We start from the raw sequence: 21,900 nt of genomic DNA, 5'->3' as shown, positions 1-21,900 counted from the left end.
CTTTTGTTCATAACAGTGCATGTTTTCAATCTTTCAAAACTTTACCCTGTCACTTAAAAAGATCAAGCATCTTAGAAAAATAGCCGTGGGCTGCAGGATGTTTGAATCTACTAAGTGAAATGTGTACCTTGTTGTCCAGCCTCCTCAATGTCTGAGTTGGTGGCACTGAGGGAATTGCTGCTGGCTGTTTTCTCTGGATCTGAGGGAAGCTGTGTGTCTGGTTTCTTGGGGCTGTCGGCCTGCACCGGAGGTCTCTCCACCTGACAATACAGTATTCAAAAGTGGCGATGTCATGGCGATTACTGTAACTGTGGCCACCTTAAACTGACAATATTGTTTCTACAGTTTAGTTTGGTGTTGTAAACACCAGGGCGATTCACTAACATGCAAAGAAATACATGTTGCTGAAAATAAATAAGTAATTATTTAATAATAAGTGATGAATGAATAATGAATGATGTACGAATTAATAATACTGCATGAATAATAATAATACAATTCTTAATAAAAATTATTATTATTATTTTTATTACAACTCACAGGGAATGGTTCAGCTCCCTCCTGGATAACAAATCCCTCTATGACATGCGTGAGGACGTGTGGCTTCACTATGGCTTGAGGTGGCTTGTTCTCGCCGTTTTGTACCACACTTCCTGTCACAGCTGCCGGAGGGGGCTCGTTTGAGGCTGCCGAGGTCATGGTTGATGTCACCGGTGATCCCGTGGGGTCCCGGGCCGTCTCCACAGAGCCTGGCGGCAAAGAAACAAAGCATCAACTCATCACCATAGCAACCACAACAACATCAGCAGCACAGATATCAGCGGCCGCCAGTGTTGGAAAGCCCGGAAAAGACAGCTGCCAGAAATAAAATATAAAGAGTGAGCTTATAAAATAACTTACAAACGTTTAAGGAACAGTTAACCCAAACATTGATGGAAAATAATATATCTTAAACCTGTCTAAGCTGGTTTAAGATGTTTATGATGTTTGTTTTATGCGTTTTATTTCTTCTATGAAACACAAAGGTAGATCTTCAGTATCATATTCATAAAAAGCGACTATATGAATATTTTAATGAAGATATCCCTACCAGTCAAGTGAAAAAAAAATTAAGAAAAAAAAAAGTCAAGTGACGAGAGACAATGGCGTTTGACGTCAAAGACGTCCAACTAGAGCAGCACCATGGTGGTGAGTGACTTATCAGGTCCTCCCATAGACAGTAAAAGAAAGGGTCCTCCTCGAAATTGGGTCTCCATTAGGACCCCAAGCGAATCCATTGGCTCAAATTACTTTTAATGGGTACTCTCTTTAGCACCTCATTACAATTCCTACAAAATTATGCCAGTATAAATTATAATGACCATTAATGTCTGTGTTAGTTAGCCTATATGTACTAGCATAGCATACAGATACCCAAATTATCCTGATAGCTTAGTTTATACACTTATTTGCACTTGCCCTACATGACAATCATCTTTAATGTAATTATGTTTTAAATTACGTTAAATGTCCAAATATTTTAGTTATAAAAATAATATAACGATGTTTAATTGCTCACTTAATAGATTGTTATTATGCTAATTAACAGTTAATCAAGTGAAATAAGCTTTTATTTTGTTTTATTATGCACTATATAGTAACCTATACATATTTTACATTTATATCGTTCGTAACTGATAGTTGATGGAGACCCGATTTCGAGGGAGGACCTGATTTGTCATAACAAGCGCCATTTTTTATTTGAACGCAACTTCCTGCCAACGGTTTTTGAGCAGGGAAGAGTATCAGTCAATAACGACTGCAATTTCATTCTGTTCCTCTCACAAAGCAATCCGATAACTTCAAAATACTTTAAATAGTAAAGTATTAACTACTTTTACGAAGTTTTTAATGTTATCCACTATCAAGCTGCCAAATGACCACTGCTGTAGACCACCTCTACAGTTTACTGAAGAAAGGAAATAACGCTGGAACGTCATGAAAAGGGTAAGTAAATTATTAGATTTTTGTGTGAACTATTACTTGAAAAAACATCCCACACACCGACCGTTACTAAAATAAAGAACTAAAATACATCTCTCCTGTTCACACAAGACGCGTCACTGCGTTCAGTCTGCGCTGTATGGTTCCTGTACGCACCAGACTGGCGTCAGTTGCGTCGCGTTTAAAGAGAGCGTGTCAAGTCTACACAGACCGCAGCGCTTTTTTAAAGCCCACTAACCAAAACTACTGGCATCACAACACAAGACAAACTGTAGCTTACCGACAAAGAGCAATAAGAAGTCATTTCCCGCAGGGGCGCTCTTCAATTCCGTCTCTAAACACGGGGGGAGCCTCATTCCCACACGCCTGTTACACTGATATCAAAGACAGAATATCAGGCTCCGCCACGCGTGCGATTCTACTACGCAACATGCAGTGTGCGCTGCTCCTTTTCAATGCTCCACTCCCACGCACGAGCACTGCACATTCTGCCAGGAGGCGGTTCAGTCTTTCCCTGGATGGCAGCAGCCTCAAGTGGCAGGTCACATGACTCCGTAGAGGTTCAAGAGTTTCACTGGCTGTTGGCAGCTTTATTCAGCCCATGGGCATTATCTGAAGCTAGGAAAGCACCCTGGTCTAAAACCAGTTTCTGACTGATTCGGCAGCAAGGCTACTAGTTGTGCCTTCTGGCGGTCAAGGAAGTCTACAGAGTCATGTGACTCAGTTCTTCTTCATATTACTGTACATGGGAATTGCATGGCACCCTCTTCTCTTTTAGCAAATCTGGTTCACCATGTGGGAGTCGAAAGCCTTGTATTTTAAATGCAGCAGTTATTCTTTAAAACAAAGTTGATGTATGTGCATAATATGTAACTGGATTTTGACAGGTGTGACGTAGATAAATACAATATATTAGGGCTGGCCCGGTATCCATTCAGATGTCCCAATTTGATTCGATTCCGATTTGCAAGATTTTGATTCGATTCTCGATTTGATTCAATTAATAATTTTCACTGGTCTCACCACAAAAAAAATGATGAATAAAATAGTTATTGTTTTTGACCCATGTATTCTTGTATTGTAATAAATAAGGTTGACACCAAAATTTTAGAAACCTGTGAAATTTCACAATTCTCCACTCCAATTTCAATACCACAGCTAAAACTACTAATTAATATCAATTTAAAACATTTAAAGACAAATAAACAGTCATTAATAAAAGAAAATAACTAATTATTGTACAAGCGATCGCACAAATAAATAAATACAACAGAACAAACAAATGAAATAGTGCTTTTCAGGTTTTTCCAGGTTGGTCTTTAACAGTAGTTTTCAGGTACAGAAATTGAATAAAGTAATCAAATGTAAAATAACACTGCATAGTCCGTAATAATTAAAATATAGATTAATCATTATTAAAGTTACAAAGGTTATTCAGTCAAGAGCAGTGATTGATTTTCTCTTTTTCTTTTGTTCTGTGATTAAAGCTGCTGTCCGTAACTTTTTTGGGTTAAAAATTATCCAAAATAATAATAATTAAAAAAAACATAACCAGCCAGTGTTAAAAAAGATCTGCTTGCTTTTGCCCGATTCAAAATGGTAAGCTTGTAATAATGATTTTAATTCCAGTGGTACTGGTGGATTTCCGCGGGAAATTCGAGCATGTCTTTGCGTCATTACGTCACATCTGTACACATAAAGAAGGCGTCCCGGCTAGTCGGCTATATTGCGTGAGGATGTTGGAGGTGGACATTTTTAGCCTTTTCTCACAGCATTAAATAATTAAACTAATGGCGGATCCAGAAAGGTTCAAACGACAATCACCAGTGACAACTGGACATTCACCACTTGTAAAACCCCAAATAATTCGGACTTCGGAGTGGGTAGAGAAAAAAGAGACTGCAACTGGCCCACGCGAAAACAAGGATAAACATCGGTTCAAAACGGACGCAGAGACGGCTTTTTTTCTTTTAGCTATTATGGTAAATATTTTGTGCTAGCTATGAGAGGGAGCAATTCACCTCTACTCCAAGCAAACCAAACCGGCCTCCTCCGAAATTATAGCCTATATAGTTTTAATTATGCATCGGATTACAGATACGTGTTTTTTTTTTCTTTTCTTTTTTCTCAAAGAAAACCAGTAAAGAAACATTAATTTATTGGTATGACAATTAGAAATTAGACTGCACAGAAATAGAAACTGAACTACAGGGTAATCATAATACACATTAAATGTAGTCACAATGCTGATGTTGATAATTTGAGAACAAAGTATAATTTGAAAGGTTTGACGCGATCGTTATATTTAATCAGCACGATTTACTGCAAGGCTTTCCCCCCTTAGTTGATGTGGATGTTACTTACTTGTTCAGATGACATTATCCGATGAAAATTCGTATGTTGTCATGGTCATACTGTAGGCCTACTTCCAAAAGTAGAATGTGTGATTCTGAATGCCAGTTTCCACATCGGCGCGGTGACTGACAGACTCGCAGTCTCAAAACATTGTGTTCATCTGTTTCGTGCCGATGTGCAACTCACGCAAAGTTAATAATTCCGCGAATAACTGCAATTACAGATTTCAAACAGAGATGGCGACAAAGAGGAAAAATGCCGGACTGCAGCTTTAACATTAAACACAGACAGCAGCAGGTTTATTAGTCACTTTAAGGCAGAATGCACGGATCCAATATACTGTTGTATACAATATAATGTACGCATGCATTGTCTTTCTCTGCTGTTTACATTCACTTTAGCCATAACTGACTATGCTTACTAGGATACTAGCCAAGACATTTTGAGATTATTTTTGTGTAAGACAGACGCGTGAAAGAGAAGTAATTTTATTATTTGCACGCTGTCTGAGATGCGCAGCATTCTGTGCACACACAAAATTTCTCACACATGCTTGAATGTTTAAATTGGCAAGGCTTAAAAACGTGCGCAAATGATAATCTTCAGTGACCATGCAGCACTGGCCTGATCGGATCCTTCAGCTGTCTGGAATGTCTTTCACACTGAAATTTGCACTGTATCCGCTATGTTAAAGGGCATATTGCAGGTTAGAGGACCCAACGAGTCAATATATAGAAAAATAATGTTCTTTAAAATATACTTATAAATACGCTACATAAGCTTCTGGAGTCGTGTTTGTGAGAATTTTACTTCCGCATCTGAAAATGGGCGTGGCGTACCGGGCGAGAGAGCGGTCGATTCAAACAACAGGAAAACAATGGATCGCAATGACATTTCGGACGCTGAGGAAATACTTACTCGTATGACGGACCACAGCCATACAGTTATGAGCCTGCTTTGCTGCCAAGAGAGCAGGACAGGCCAGGATTATTGTTAGACAGAACGGTCAGAGACAAATTGAGTTGTGGAGTGAGGAGAACCAGTGGAGAACAGGACAGGTGTCTTGGTAAGAGAGACTAGTGTTAGCTTATAGATATATACACGTTCGCTAACGATATACACTGTGCTCACAATATTGTACAGATTATTACCATCGTATATCAGGCCAGCAGACATGAGTATGTTTAGGGTATAGGCCTACTATAAAATGTAAAAAAAAACTATACTTGAGTATATTTGTATTGTACTGAAAACATACTCAAGTACATTTTAATTACAAGTTAAGTTGCCTCTATTTAGGGCATGACTACCTATATCACACTATTTGATGCCATTGGTACAGTATAAGACGATCAATATTCTTGCTTCGGCATCCCATGTTGAACTCCATCATATCGCCGGGATGATAATCCTGCGATTTGAAGTGAACGCTACACACAACCGTGTTTTTTGAAGGCGATGCGGAAGAGAAATCCCGTCTCTTCACCTGCACAAACCGCACCAGGCACGAAAGATAGCACCGTCCTTTTTCTTGTTATGGAAATCTGTGGACTCGATGTCCTGACAGGCTTTTTGCAACCTCCACAAACACAATAATTTACCATGACGATGATAAATTGAAATACAAAAACTACCGAAAACACTGACTGACGACCGTCCTTACTGAATACCAGCCTACTCTGCACTGAGCTGAGGCTCCCTGTCGTGACGTAAAATGACGCGATGTTGAAAAAAAAAAAGCCGTTTTTACGAGCAGTCAAAGAAACGCTCACTTTATCTACTAAATTAGTGCCCTTATGTCATTTTAAAACATTTTAAATCCTGCATTAACTTTTCATATGGTATTTTCATACAAGGTTATATATTAATTGAGTTTTTTTTTACCTGCAATATGCTCTTTAAGCAGCACTGAATCAATGACGGTCCCCGCTTTAACATTGTGCAAGGTAAATAATAGGATGACATTCAGTGGAGAAGACTAGTAAAAAGATTAACGTCAAACAGATATTATGTTCACTGTTTGTGGAAATAAATGCGGAAAAAAAGATCGGTTTGTGGCTTTTGAAAATGAATATTGAATCGACAAAAAATCGATTAATGGAAAACTTTTTTTCCTAGCCCTATATATATATATATTATAAGCCTATATAATAGAAGAATAATATTATTATTATTACTTTTTATTTTTATTAGGCTATATCTTTTTTTATATATTAATAATTCATATTAATAACAATTCATATAAAGTTTAAAAAAACTTATTGTTATAAAAAGATGGTTATTGTTTTCATGAATGATCATTATGGTCACTTTCAAGTATTTGGGGACTTGCGCCCTAGTAATCATCATTATCTCTGTAGTGATCTCTTAAATGTGTCTTTTGTTGATACATTGTACTTTGATTATCAAGCAAACTATATTTGTACATTTTCAAATTTCGACTCTTTTTGGCCACTGTACCTTGTGTTTGAGATGTAGCGTTAACAGTGTCAGCTTTGGGTTGTTCCAGGAGGTCGGTGCCTTGGGTCGTAGTGGATGGTTGCATTTGTACTGGTGGGCAGATCTCTCTTACCACCAAAGAAGTGGGCTTCTCCTTGTCATCCTGAGCCAGTCTTGAAGCCTAAATAGGATAAAAGTAGTTAGTTGCTTTAGAAATGTATACAATACATTATCTTTAATCTACAAAATGGCTCTAGTAAGGGAGTCCCTTACCTGGCTTTGTGCAGGTTGGATTTGGAGATTGATGGCTGTCAGTTGGACCGGTTGAGCTTTAGCATGGGCCAGGCCAATGTGTGAGCCGTGCTGGCTAACTGCATGGTGGCTTATAGTCGAATGGAAGATGGTGGCGTGTTGACATTGAGCGGATCCCTGGTTGTGAAGTACTGGTCTGGGCAAAACCGGAATGATCCCTGTTACAGATGAGGTCTGGGCGGAGCACTGTTGGTGGGGCTGGACGGAGGCGGTCTGCAGTAACTGAGGCTGGGCTCTAGAGGTGGCTGGGGCTTGGGGTTGAATGACGAACTGTTGCGGTTGCTGCTTAATCAGGGCCTGCGGCTGGATTTGGGCATAAGCTGGAAGGACAAACACTTAGCCTATTACATACACGTACTGTTTCACATGACTACACATTAAACTGACAGTTGCAATATAAAACGACAGTAACATGCACATGGAACTTCATACATTTAGACATTTTTATTTAAGCCGGCATTGGTAAATTCAGTTTAATTCAGGTAAAGTCACAGGTATCCCACAGTTATTGAAAATGTCAGGGAATTTTAAAATAGTGTTTTCCAGTCATTTGTATATAGTCAATATGCTGTTTTTTGTCTGTTTATGCTCTTGTTAAAGTAACGTGCTTGCAAGCAATTAAGGAATTCTGATTTGTAAGCAAATTCATTTGAGTTAGTTCTTTTCAATGAATCAATTTCAAAAATCCATCTTATTGATTCATTTGTGAATCGGCCTGAATACTGTATATATTATTCTGTAAAATTATTATCCCGTAAATCACACATCAAACATCTGAAAAGTTCATGGAAAAGTCATGTTAGTTCATTGGTCAACTTGTTCATTTATTCCTTCCTATTTTTTTATTTGATTTGATTTATTCAGTGATCTTCTAACATTAGTCGCTGTGCTTGGATTTTCCAGTACAACTTCTGTATCCAGGAGTCAGGACTACGGCAGGAGTTTAAAACTGTGATTAGGTGTTTGACTGGAGGACTTGCAGGAAAGTGTGTTAAAATGTAATATTATCTCAGCAGGAGAACATTCAAACACAAAAACCTTAAAGAGTTGGGCACGTTGAGATCACAACCTCAAAAGTTTATGAGCGGTAGGAATCTGAAAAACTCAAACTGGTTGGAAAGTTAGCGGGTGGTTTTAATGTTTATATATGCGTGTCTGTGTTTTGTCACATGAAATGCACACTGAATATGTGAAGCAGACGGCAGGAACAAATACAGTCTTTCTTTAAAACTCTTAATAGCAAACAAAAAAGGTTCAGTGTGAGAATGTTCTTCCGTCTAATGTGAATGGTGTGGGATGGTGGGTTCAGATGACTCAATCCTCTGTGCTCACTTTCTCTCACTCTTTCTTTCGTCCGGATGTTCAGAATAAGGAGTTGATGAGTTATTCCCTGCAGAGCGCAACCCTGGAAAACCCCGAAATTTCCTGCCGAACGTTCAGCTACATGCAAAGCCACAACCCATAAAACGATCACATATGCTGTACATTTTCTCACATGTTGGGCCAAATTCAATCTCTTAAATATCTTTTTACAGCAATGAGATTAAATGGAGAGCGAATAGAGACTTCTGCTTTTCCTGAGATTAGACCCCAGTAATCTAGCACGAGTTTCCATAGAGTTTAAGAAGAGATCAATGTCTCAAACTGTTCTCAGCTTAACTCTATTAAGTTTCCTGCTATGAAGAGAAATCTTTGAGCAAGGTTTTCTACAATAAGTACTTTTCACTTCAGTATTTTGAGTGCACAGCAGCAGAATGTTAATGTCTGTGGCTCTTTCTTTCCTGCTTTTAACAAGCCCTCTAGTGTTTGTTTTCAGTGGATAGTTTCAATTATTTGATATAAGAATTAGTATCAACATAGAGAGTTCATTGCTCTTAATATAAACTGCTTTTACTGGTTTAGACTTTACCAGTTCCAAAACAAAAGCATGGTGTGAAATCTCACAAGATTACATCCAAGCAAATATTATTTTTTTAATACCAAAATCTACAATCCAATCTCTCTCCAATACCCACGTTCACATTATTTTTAATCTAATATTCAGATTTTAAAAACATTAGAACATTTCTTTAAAGCAAACTAGCATGGTTCAGCTAGGAGAATAATAGCCCATGATGACTTTCCAGATCTGTGAATATCATTAATGCACAAGGGGAAAACCAAGCATCACATCAGCTCTCTGGAGCACACTGCCATGGAAACTACATCCCAACACACACACACACATCAGGTGGCTTGTTACCCTTCCTCTGCACTGAGGCTCTATTGGAACCTCTCAGACACACTTGTTCAAGCTTTATTCATTTTGTTGTTTGTGTACACACAGTGGCATACACCTTACACCTGCAAATGATCACTGACATACTATGTCAAAGAAACACAGCTCTCCATCCAGCTCTCTCTCTCTGAGTTTTTTGTATGTGAATGCACAAATGTAGCTAACCAGGGTAAAAAAAAATACTTTTTGCAGTAGCAGATACAGTATACTGGGAAAATGTACTCTTTTTTTTTTTTTTTTTTTTTTTACTGGATGTGAAAATATATTTTACACTTAAAAATATATAAATGTACAATGCATTTTATACTCCTTTTTGTGGTAAATATATATAAAAAAATATACTCCTTTTTTTTGGATTTAATTTGGTCACATAAAAAACCTCCTAAAAGCCTGTTTTTACTTCACTTGGCACTTGACTGTTGCTTATTTTTTTACCCTGGAGCTACTGGAAGATACTTTCTTCATCGGAGGCCTTCTTTGTATCTTCTACCAAAGCATAACTAAAAACATAGGATAGTCCCTACTCCCTACCGGCCTCGGCACGCCCAGGTACCTGCTTCTAAATGTGCAGGATAATTGCTCTGTCTGAGCTGTTATGATTAGAGACCAGTGGAATGATGGATGGCTTGCATGTCAGATGTTGACTGGCACTGTAAGACTCATCTGAGAAAGTGTGTGCCCTTCAAAGGCCACGTATGCATTAATGCATTTGAGCATAAGCCATGCAGGACAAATGTAGCCTGGGGTGGATTTCTCCCTTCTTTGGTACTTAGTGTGTGATGGACTGTCAAGTGAATTTGGATCTTATTAGAGTGCATATGTCAGAAAACATTTCTGTTGAAGTGACTTGAACCTTTCAGTTTGTTCCAAGACCCAATGTGCACACGCAACAATTTCTGGACCACTTTGGACAAAATGAGCTTGACAGAGATCAAATATCATCCAAATTGAGAGACAATACTAGAAGTAACTGTACTTGCTGTTGTACTTGCTGTCTTTGTGGAGGATACCTGTGTGAGGGGAACTGACTTCTTCGTTGCAAAGAAATGCCTCAGAATTATGATGATAGTTTATAGAAAATCTAATACCGTTTCTTTGCAGTTGCATACTGTTGTGATATTTTGTTACTGAATGCAATGGCATTCAGTCCTTTTTAAGTGTGACTTAAGTGTCCCAATAATTTGGGGTCACTGTATAGGCCATATGGGTTTGAGTTTACCTGGTGCGATTGAGGGATGTGAAGAGGTGACATTACGACTCATGTTAACTGCTTTCATCTCTGTTTGTCCCTCCTCTTCCTTCTTCGCTCCACCAGAGGAAGCAGTGTTCAAGTTGCCTTTCCCGGCACCAGTGCCTGAGCTGGAAGCACTCTGGCTGGGTGTCTTGATGAGCGGGGTGGGCTGAATGGAGATGGGGGTCTGCTTTAAACTCAGTGCATGGAGGCCTGAGGACTGAGAGGTGGAAGACGCCCCCTGATGGTTGCGCAGGGCAAGGTTCTGCACCTATGAAAGTCATAATGTCAATAAAGGTTTGAATTCAAATTAAACATTTGAGTTGTTGTAATATTTGAAAAATAAATATTTAGCTTTTTTTTTTACCTAGACTAATGATCCGAAAGTAATGTGTAAATAATCCCTATTGGAATTTCTATTATAATTTGGAGCCAATTATAATGATCTAATCCTAATGTGATCAAATAAGAATCTTAAAAAAAAAATGAACTATGATCCTACTGCATAAACATTTGGCTGAAATAACCCTTTAATATTATTTGAATATTTATGGAATTTTAATATTATTAGTATTGCATTGAATGGCTTCACATTATAATTGAAATACCAAGTAATCTGTATATACCTTTAGGATTTTTGTCAAGACAATTTTGTCAATTGTATGAATGCTTCAATAAGATAATTGGATGTGAATGTATTACAGTATATGTGTGCACCTGTGCAGAGGCAGACTGTGTGTTATTGGTTGCATTAGTGTCAGATTGTAGAGCAGTTACTGTAGCAGTTGGAGCCAGGATCAGCTGAGAGGACAGAGGGACGGCTCGGCCCAGACTCCTGGCTACATGCACAAGATTACTCTGTTGAGCCTAAAATAATCACACATTAACATGCTCATTATTTGTTAAATGTTTATTGACCTTCAGTACATTATGATGATTTGAACCCTCATTTCACTTTTAAGAATGATGCTTAAAGGGATAGTTCACTTGGAAATTAATTTTTGGTATGTTTTAGCTTACCTCAAGGGCATCCAAGATGTAGGTGTCTTTGTTTCCGCAGTAGTTTTAATTTTGATATTTTTAGGTCAAACCGTTCTTGTCTGTCAGTCATATAATGCAGGTCTATGGTCACCACCTCAAAGAGCATGCACAGAGAAGTCCAAATTAAACATGATTTAATGACTCGTAAATGTAAGTACACATTGATGGCCTAAGACACGAAACGAGCGGTTTGTGTGAGAAAACGAACAGTATTATTATCATCGTTTTTACCTCTTGTAATCACAGCCACGTCCAAGTGATCTGAGGGCGCGGGCGCTTCGGTCTGCGCAAGCGCCGGAAGTGATCTCTCACGCGTGTACGTCACTCGTTTACACAGATTTCGGAAGTGTTACCTTTCACTGTGAAGATCTAAACATGTTTAGACATACAGGAAATCGCAATGGAAGACGATTTCGATATATCAACAGACAACGTTGAATTTTTTTCGCAACTGCGCGAGAGATCACTTCCGGCGCTTTCTGGCGCTTGCACAGACCGAATCGCCCGCGCCCTCAGATCACTTGGACGTGGCAGTGGTTACAAGAGGTAAAAACGATATAAATACTGTTCGTTTTCTCACACAAACCGCTCGTTTCGTGTCTTAGTCCATCAATGTGTACTTACATTTACGAGTCAATAAATCATGTTTAATTTGGACTTCTCTGTGCATGCTCTTTGAGGTGGTGACCATAGACTTGCATTATATGACTGACAGACAAGAACGGTTTGACCTAAAAATATCAAAATTGAAACTACTGCGGAAACAAAGACACCTACATCTTGGATGCCCTTGAGGTAAGCTAAAACATATCAAAAATTAATTTCAAAGTGAACTAGGCTATCCCTTTAAGGGTGTGTTCACACTTGTTCGGTTCGCTTGGTAAAAAAAAAAAAAAAGTATTTAGTCCTGGTCCGCTTAGCGTTCATATTGGCTTTTTCCTAAAGGCATAGAGATTTGTTCACAACCTGATTGGTTGTCTTTTATGACGTATATTTCTAGACTGAACTTACTGAACATCCAAAACAATGCTGTGTGCTGGGCTAAATGCGCTTGTTGTATGTGCGTATTCTGCATATGATGGTATTTTGACCAGCGGAGAACTCGTGAAGAGCTTATAAAATGTGTAAAGGAGTCAAAACAGCGGCAGGAATCCCTCTGTCACACACACAAACGAAGATCTGCTGCGAGGAGACGCGGTTCTAATGCCTGTACCGAACTACGATGGGCAACATCACGACTATGATGAGAAAAAACAGGCATGCTTGACTTGAGCATTCGGTCCTTTTAGGGTCGTATCTCGTGACATGTCCTGTTTTTGGATCTTTTACATGTGTTCATATTTCATTTGAACCGTACCAGAGTTCGTTTGGAAGCAGACTGCCTTTTTTCAGTGGATGGCAGCGTTCACACTTATTCAAACGAACCGCACTAACAGAGCAATTGCACCAGGGTTTGTTTTAATCGAAACCAAACATGCCAAGTGTGAACACACCCTAAATGTGAACAAAACAGTGAAAAGCAGCATAGATTGACAGGCCAGCATATCAGTTATTGGCTTTAAAACTAAAATATTTGGGAGTTATCAGTTATGGTCAAAATGCATATCTCTACAAAAATGATAATAGGTCAGTAAGAAGGAATATGGTGTTATTGTATAATTATCCAGACAATAGATTAATTACACTGTTAGGTGCTTTATCTGTGATATATTAGTTAAAAAAGAAGGTCAAATATTGTTTAAACCAATTATCAGTGGCCTAATTTAGCTGAATTCATCCAACATATTTCAATCTGACATATATATAAGAATCTTCACAAATATGAAAGACTCTTGTGTTTGTGAGTACAGGTGTGCTCACCATCTGTGCCCGCAGGTACATTTGAGCTTGGCTGGCTGTCAGGGTGGAGCTCGAGGTGTTGCCTAGCAACACTGCTTGCTGGGAGATCCCAGAGGGGGCGGAGTTTACGCTCTGGGCACGACTGATCAGCTGAGCAGCGGCAGGGGATGTGGTTAAATTAATCTGTGGGAATAAGAGAGACAAGAGTTGTGACATAAGCAGCCTGAATGTTGTCACATGCAAAAACAGAATATCATAACCAGTACAAGATCTTGACGTGATTATACAGGCATATTTGTAGTGGATGCATCCAAATAAAAGCATACTGTGGTCTGTGATGGTCCACTCTGGGTAGATGAGGTCCCATTTTGGTTTGAACTCTGCCTGCCGGCTGCTAAACTGGCCTGAGAGGGAGAAAACATGACAGTCAGACAAAGTATGAGTGTATTTGTGTGCATTATGCTTCTGTCTTGCTATACGAGACTGCATGCTAAGCGACCTGCTGCACTGCTGCGAGGCTCTGGAGCTGTGCTGTGCTGAGGTGCTGCTGCTGCAGGGCTGCTGTTTGCAGCATCAGATGCTGCTGTTGAGCTGCGTACATCTGCTGTAGGTACTGCGCCGCTGTGCTGGGCTGCCTGTTTAGAGCCTGCTGGATCACCTACCGTTCAAGAGAGACGGAGAAAGAGTGAGAAACCAGATTAAAGGTGCAGTAAGCGATTTCTGAGAAACACTGTTGAAAGTGGATTGGACCGAGCACCACAACACACTTGTAGCCAGTCAGCAGTAAGGGGGCGTGTCACTCATGTTGGGGAGGAGAGAGAGATTTGAAGACTGTAGAAAGAGAGATGGTTGAGACTTGAGGGACATTACAAAAGAGAAAAGGTCAGAGGAATATCAAGATGGGTTATGATCAGGCAAGAGCTTTAAGACCCACGTTAATATTAGGGCGTTTTCACACCTGAAAGTCCGCACCAAGTTCCGAACCAAAGTTTGCGTTTTGATACATTTTATACTTTCAGAAAGTTTTGGTTTGGTTTCACACTGCAATTATGCGAGCGCACTAAAGAACTTTACGTGACCTACTTGCGTCCTGTCGTCATCATCTATGTGGGCTGCATCTTGACATTGATTGGTTTTGTAAATGGACGTGCGTCTGACGTCAGCGTGTTGTCAATTCGGCGGGTAACTTTGACAACATGAATGAACAGATGCATATCGTTGCAACTATATTGTTATTTTTATGGCATAATTACCTGCAGCACCAACTATACACAAGGCTAGTTCAAATTCGCCAAATGAACGTCCTCGTCGTGCGAACATTTTATCGTCGCCGGCAGGGAAGGAGGAGAAGACTGCAAGTTGACTTCTTATGTCATCAGACCATACTTCAATTAAAAACCTCGTCTCCTCTCCCCATGTGCTGCCACCGTACCACGGCTCATTTTTCCTGCCACCTTCTGTTTTTTCGGCTATGCGGGAACCACCGGAAGTTCCTGTAAAAGTTCTGAAAGTCCGAACCATACAGAAATACTGTCACACTAGAAACGAACCAAACCTTTGTTCAGTTTGATCCGGACCGAGACTACCTCTTTTCGTCGGACCAAATTTCATCTGTTTGGTCTGGACCGTGGTCCGGGGGAGGTTTCACACCTGTAATTTTGATTCGGACCAAACTGAAAAGTCCGAAAGTCCGGACCAAACAAGGTAGGTGTGAAAGGGCCCTTAGAAAAGCTTTCCAGCGCTGGAGAGACCTAAGTGGGAAGGCCTGAAAATGGATGCAGAGGTTGCATTGTTTCTGCTCCATGCGTAACATTGGTATTTGCTATGTTTCACAGATCCGAGATCTGTACTCCGTTGTATTGTTAGCTAAAGTAACAACAGGACTGTTTTGAGTGTCATTGTTTGTCTGGTGCTGCTGTGCTGTTGGTGACTAACAACAACAAATGTTCTTTTTTTTCTGTCCTTGTCGTTCTTTCGCCATCTTCGCTTTATTTTTTTGCAAAGCATTATTTTGCTTTGCTTCAGCTTTGATAAAGCGACATCCACTCTTGCATTGCGTGTTTGTGCATTTTGGGGGCAGAGCAATGAAGGGATGAGTGTGTTTGTTTGGGTTGATTTCATATCAAGTGTTTCTCAGAAATCGCTTACTTACTGCACATTTAATATCCCAATTGCTTCACATAGAGAACAATGAAATTAAATGTAGTGAAAATGGAGACTTCAGATCAAGTCTCAAGATTTATTTTCCCTGAGAAAATGAGAAATGACCTTGGTAATCTCACTTGTCAATAGTGTCTCAAAATATTCTCAGATTCGCCAAGATACTAAAGTCTGCAATCAAAGTCAGAGATCTCAATATGAACTCAACCATTTCTCATCAGTTTAGTTTACATTAGTTTTATAGCTCTGTACACTTGCTGTCAACAATTGTCTAACGTGTTTCTATTGTAGTATTCACCTTAAGTAGTTTGACAGAAACATCTGAGACAAAGCTGATACTCAAATCATAAATAGCTGCAAGTTGCAAGATGTGATTTGAGGTGATGTCAAATATTTGTAGGATTGCAATTCTAATCTTTTAATGTCCCTTGAGCAACCGTTTTTTGTTCCAGCATTTGTCTCCTCCTTTTGGTCAGAAAATTAACTGCAACAAGCTTGAAAGAAAAGTAGAATTGTTGTTTTTCACTTCCAATATTGCTTTCAAGGTCAGCCTTGATGTTGAATATGATTTTATTATCATAATATTAATATTAATTTAATACGAAGATGTTTAATATTAACCACAGTATTACAGGGCTTGTTAATGCACATATGCTAATGCATGAACTCTTGCAATACAACAATAACACATTTGCAGTATATTGTATAGTATAACGGTTACATTTTATGACATTTATGTGTAATAGCACCCAAATATATACTTTTACATCCAATAGAAAAATCAACGCTTTTGTATTGTGATACTTCAATAATAATGGTACTTAAAAATGATTGCAAACCATGTGCACAAGAAATGAACACCTACCTATTTTAACAGTTGTTCTGTAATATTGATCTTGAGCTAGCATCCCATAATAACATGAAAACAACATTCAGACCAAAATCAACAAGATTCCAAAATACCTGAACAGCAGGTATTTTGCAGACGTTCAAACAACACTTTCAGGATATGATGATGGTGTAGTAGATAAGTTCATCGGTCTTATCACTAATAGTCTTCTTATCGTTTTCTTCCAGCTATAATATTTTCTGCTTTATCCTGCACTTGTCTCATCCTTTATGTCCTCAATGAACTGCCCACAACTGCACAGTTGCTAGGCAACAGGCATCCTGACCCCTGGTCTTGGTGTGAGTAAAAGTGCAGCCTGAACTGAGTTTAATGTTCTTGCTGCTTGTATCTGATCATGCACTGATATATATTGCCACAATTTTAAATTTTGTTTTACACAATTAAGTAAACATAGGGGGTGAAGTTGGATGATCGGATGTTGCCATTTTTCAGTTTGCCATGTGAAGCAATTTATATATGAATTATTTCAATTTATATATAAGTTTATCTATATCACATTCGGCTGAAATCTAGCACTTAATTTACAAGTAGAGAGAGGCCAAAACCTGAGTCAATAATGAACCACCACATTCCACATCAGGGGAAAGATTGTCTGTCTATGAGGCATGGAAATCTTCATTGTCTTTCCTCCTAAACCTGCTTTCCCTTCTCATATACACACCAGCAGATGGCAGTATGGACTTAAAGTCCAATAATTAAACCTTTTAAGCAAGAAAAAGTGAAGTCTGGTGCAATGCAGTGAGTGGATTATTACAAGAAGGATTGACAAAGAGAAAGGTGGTGTTTTTAAACATGAACACTCAGTTGTCTATATTTAAATTGATTGATTCTGCCAAATGGTTGTTTGACGCACCTGTACAGTTTGTCGGTCAGGTATGCCGCTGTAGACAGATATCTGTGGAACGGCCTGTCTTCCGCTGCTGGTGGAGCTGACAGTGCTGGCAGTGGAGGCACTGGTGGTGCCCGTGGAGTTTGTGGTGGAGGTACTGGTGCCCATAGTGCTGCTGGCACTGGAGGCAGGAGTGCTCTGCTCACCCTCCATTGTGCCGCCCCGATGCCTCACCTTTGACCCACGACCACCCCGCTGCCACACTCGACGCAAGCTGAGAGAGACAGAGAACAAGAGTTTTAAAATTCCTGTTACTAAAATCCTCTTCCATAGTACAATACATACAACAATGCTATATGCAGGGATCCTCTGTCTGTATATCTATCTTTATAAAAAAACTGTTGAGATTGTGGAGATACTGAAAAAAATAGCAATTTCTATAGCTGATAGTTATGAAATATGATCATAAGTTATGAAATGTGATGCGCTAACAAAAAGAGTACCAGGGTAGTACCGTGTTTTTTGAACATGTACTATGGTAATACTATAGTATTCTATGAAATACTTTGGAGTATCATGTAAATGCCATGGTCTATATGGCAATCATTCTTTAGCATGTTAAATGGCAACCATGGTATTACCATTTGATACCATCACAGTACCCTTTATAAAGGTATATAAAACGAGGGGGGAAGAGCAAAATACAAAAGCATAAATGAAAGGTCCGAGCTGGTAGCTTCATTCACATACTGTACATTGCTGAAAATTACATTCTAATTGCATTTGAGTTCATCCTGTCATCATGAGTGTTACATTTCAGCAAATCTTTTTTTCAGCCATCTCCAGTTACCACCAGATGAACAGCCATGGAAGATGGATTAGATGGTCAGGAGAAGAGTTTCCCGTGTCAAGATGCGAAGGTTGCCAAACAAAACATTACTTTTTTTGGTTCAATCTGTTTTTTATATTATTAAAATATCTGGGTTCAATACAATCTAAGCTTGTTAGCAGGTTGTCGATCACCACAGATAATTTGAACTTAATTTCCATTTACAGTAATGCACTTACAATGGAAGTATAGAAATCTGGTATACTGTATACTGGGCAAGTTTACTAACATAAGACTAATATAATAAAATCACTAAGTAACTGCAACTTTACATCCAATTTTGATACCCTATGATGTACAAAACTTGCTATATCAGAAAGGACTGTTTGTTTACCGAAAAAAATCCTTCCACATGAATTACATTGGTGATTCATAATCAGTTCATCCTCCTAGAAAAGTAGTCCCACTACTTACAAGGCTATAGACAACTTTAAAGTTCAAATAACACATTTTTGTACAGAAAAATTTGTTATTTGAAAGTGTTTTTTTTAAACAACAACTTACTGATCCAAACTTTTGAACAGTAGTATTTACAGTATATATACACTACCATTCAAAAGTTTTTTAAAGAAATTTGTACTTTTATTCAGCAAAGATTCTTCTAATTGATCAAAGTAAAGACAGTGGCAGTAAAGACATTTATAATGTTACAAAATATTTCTATTTCAAATAATTCTGTTCAATGTACTATGGTTTCCATAAAAAAAAAATCAAGCAGCACAACCATTTTCAACTTTAATAATAAAAAGGTGAAATAAATACATTTCTATAGATAACAGTTATTTTAAATGGTAATGTTTCACAATATTACTGTTTTTCAAAAACGTTTTAAAAATCTTACCGTGTGTGTGTGTGTGTGTGTGTGTTTGAGAAACAAGCAGCACATTTATGTCATTAAATCTTCCTGAATGTGTAACCCAATCAACTTCCATTGAAAGTGCATTACTCTAATAATAATGGCTGTTTTTATACAGAGTCTAACTCATTTTCTGTGGTAATCAACAGCATGCCACAGATGTGGTGAATAGAGCTTGTTTTTAACCTGAAACATAAAGTTGACATAAATACAAGTATCACAAGAGAGTCATATGTCTGTTCATCCCATCATACTAACATTAAGCGTGTATTCAGGGCTATTGAATGAAAAATAGGTGTCTAAGCTGAGGGGTTACCCATCTAAATCTCTTCACTGGAGTCGCCATAGGCACTGTTGTTAAATGACTCTCCTATCCTTTCCTTTCTGTCTTTTGGGGTTTGTTATTCAGACATAGAAAGTGGTAATGGGATTGAGATGGGGCACAGAAGGAGAACAAGTGTTGGGACGGAGGGGGGGTGGTAGTTTCAGAGGGGAAGTGTGGCATGGTTTCAATTATACTCATTTAATTACTCACACACGTGGTTGAAAGCCACTAACCCCACGCACTCTACACCCCCTTCCCAGCTACCCCAAATCGCCCCCCTTTTTACCCACAACAAACCATTATGCCTCCCCCTTTCTAGGTCTGTTATTACGCCAAGAGATGGTGTAATATCAGTGAGCCCTCCCCGTAAGCCATTTCCTGCGCTCCAAAGAACTAATGGAGTTGGGCATTGTAATTAGATCATCTAAATATAAGTCCTGAGCCTCATTAATATGCATTAATGGAAGGGCCATAGGGACATCTGAAAACATGGTAACAGAATTAGAATATTATTAAATGTTATACAAAAACTGTTATTCGTTGAATTAAACATGCAAAGTATTGTGGTCATGTGACATTGAGCATACAGTTTGAAGCAATTGTATTGTATACTTGTATGAGTAGTGTATATAATGTGTGTGTGTGTGTGTGTGTATAAAAAAACATGCTAAGTGTGTGTGTGCGTGAGTACCGGTATGTGTGTATATATATATATATATATAGCACACACATTTAGCATAATTTATACTACTCATATATACAAGTATACTATACAATTGCTTCAAACTGTATGCTCAATGTCACATGACCACAATACTTTGCATGTTTAATTCAACGAATAGACAGTTTTTTCTTTTGCTATTTTAATGCCATTTTGTTTAAAACATTGTTTTATTAATGCTTGGCAGTCTTTGGGTATTTCGTGCATTCAGAAAGTTTGCATACTTAATACTACATAAATAGCACATGGTAGTACCCCATCACAACCTGTTCAGATGTTATGAGCAGTGTTCTATAGTAACACCAGAACGTGCTACGGTGGAAATGTGTAATGGAATCGCATGCATTCATGATTAAAGCCTGCTCTGTTCATATTTAGCAGCTGATTGGTTTTGCTAATGAGAGGGGAGCTGTTATGTTGAGTCCAAGTCCTGGGCCCCTCAGAGGCTTCCGGGCCAACCAACCATACGCATCCCACCAATGAGAGGCTCTCTACTGCGTACAGTTTAAACACAACTATTAAACACACTGTCACCTTTAGCAGAGAAAAATAAATCTGTCAGTAATTCCAAAACACAGAACTAACTAACAGAACATTCCAGGAGCGGGAAAAGTTAAAGGAGTGTTAGGTAAGAAGATGGAAGGATGAGGAAGGATGGAAATGCATGACAGAAAACAAACATGCATCAATATGCATGCACTGAGAGATTTCAGAGACATCCAGGTTAGCCCAGGGCCCATCTCTCAGACTCAGACAAAAACCCAGCTCCTACCTTTTCTGAGGGGCAGCACGAGCTCCGTTTGGCCCCGTGGTGAGCCCCATGCCTCAGGACCCTAATGCTTCTTTGTCTAGTGTGCGTTCTGCACCCCAATCCTGCCAGATCACTGCAAGCATCCACCGTCCCAGTCGCCAGGCACAGACACTCACTCTCTTTCTCTCTCCCTGCTTCTCTCCATCTAACACACGCATGCAAGACCCCCCCCCCCCACCCCCCCGGTTCTGTGGTTTCCTAGCGACAGCCAACTGGGGGTGCCTTTTGGAGCCCTATTGCAGAGCTGTCTGCTGATTGGACAATTGGTTCTTCTCTAATGAGGGTGATGGTAATGATTTTTTATCCCCCTCTATAAGCACCACCAGCCCCCCCCCCCCCATTTCAGAATATTCACCGGTGATGATTTGTACTGCCAAAGCAGAGGAAAAGGTCTGTCCCAGAAAAAAAGACCTGGATGAAAATGTCATACTTTATATAGATATTTAGATGCATTTAGAAATATAAACATGATTGATAATTTTATCATTGTCAATAAAATCATTATTATTTTTGATAATACGTAAGGTTAGGAATTTCAATTAACCCTGAAAGTTGAGTATAAAAATACTGGTATGCAAGTCATCCCGAACTGTTTATGATACAGACACCCTTGCATCCTGGAGAGTTTATTTTAGCTCACTGATGTTTACTTTAGTACAAGACACCCATAACACACTAGCAACCACCTAGCAATGTCCAATAGTCCTCGATGGACTAGTCCTCCATCCTAGCAATAATGTAGAATACCTTATAAACCATAGATGCACCCATATGAACCACATAGCAATCCACTGAAAATACTTTAGAAACAGCATAGCAACGCCCTAACAACCACATAGCAACACCCTGGCACCTCCCAGGAGCAAATAACTGGAGCAAATAGCACTCTCAGTTTTAAGCAAATGTAATATTCTAGTAAAG

General features: G+C 39.0%; 2 protein-coding genes across 4 annotated transcripts in view; one reads left to right on the top strand and one right to left on the bottom strand.

Moving 5' to 3' along the window:
- ppm1j (protein phosphatase, Mg2+/Mn2+ dependent, 1J) overlaps nucleotides 1-21,900 on the top strand; it is a 223,099-nt gene that overhangs the window by 148,917 nt on the left and 52,282 nt on the right. The window lies entirely within an intron of this gene.
- phc2b (polyhomeotic homolog 2b (Drosophila)) overlaps nucleotides 1-21,900 on the bottom strand; it is a 31,338-nt gene that overhangs the window by 3,511 nt on the left and 5,927 nt on the right. Inside the window, exons 1-11 of one of the 3 annotated variants that reach the window (XM_056270613.1) lie at nucleotides 20,941-21,114; nucleotides 17,402-17,651; nucleotides 13,978-14,136; nucleotides 13,805-13,882; nucleotides 13,500-13,661; nucleotides 11,316-11,465; nucleotides 10,587-10,869; nucleotides 7,051-7,409; nucleotides 6,799-6,958; nucleotides 541-749; nucleotides 128-260 (exon numbers count right to left, since the gene is read on the bottom strand). In XM_056270613.1, coding sequence (XP_056126588.1) covers nucleotides 128-260; nucleotides 541-749; nucleotides 6,799-6,958; nucleotides 7,051-7,409; nucleotides 10,587-10,869; nucleotides 11,316-11,465; nucleotides 13,500-13,661; nucleotides 13,805-13,882; nucleotides 13,978-14,136; nucleotides 17,402-17,651; nucleotides 20,941-20,990 — 1,993 coding nt within the window. In that variant the 5' untranslated portion in view covers nucleotides 20,991-21,114. Of the gene's footprint in view, nucleotides 1-127; nucleotides 261-540; nucleotides 750-6,798; nucleotides 6,959-7,050; nucleotides 7,410-10,586; nucleotides 10,870-11,315; nucleotides 11,466-13,499; nucleotides 13,662-13,804; nucleotides 13,883-13,977; nucleotides 14,137-17,401; nucleotides 17,652-20,940; nucleotides 21,115-21,900 lie in introns of those variants that run through there. The other 2 variants (XM_056270614.1, XM_056270615.1) reach the window with 2 other exon arrangements.

This window comes from Rhinichthys klamathensis, unplaced genomic scaffold (assembly GCF_029890125.1).
Source record: "Rhinichthys klamathensis goyatoka isolate OS25496 unplaced genomic scaffold, OSU_Roscu_1.1 h1tg000303l_1, whole genome shotgun sequence".
In the NCBI taxonomy this organism is placed as follows: Eukaryota; Metazoa; Chordata; class Actinopteri; order Cypriniformes; family Leuciscidae; genus Rhinichthys; species Rhinichthys klamathensis.
Note: the sequence above shows the minus strand (reverse complement) of the source record. Positions and strands in the feature narration are given on the sequence as shown.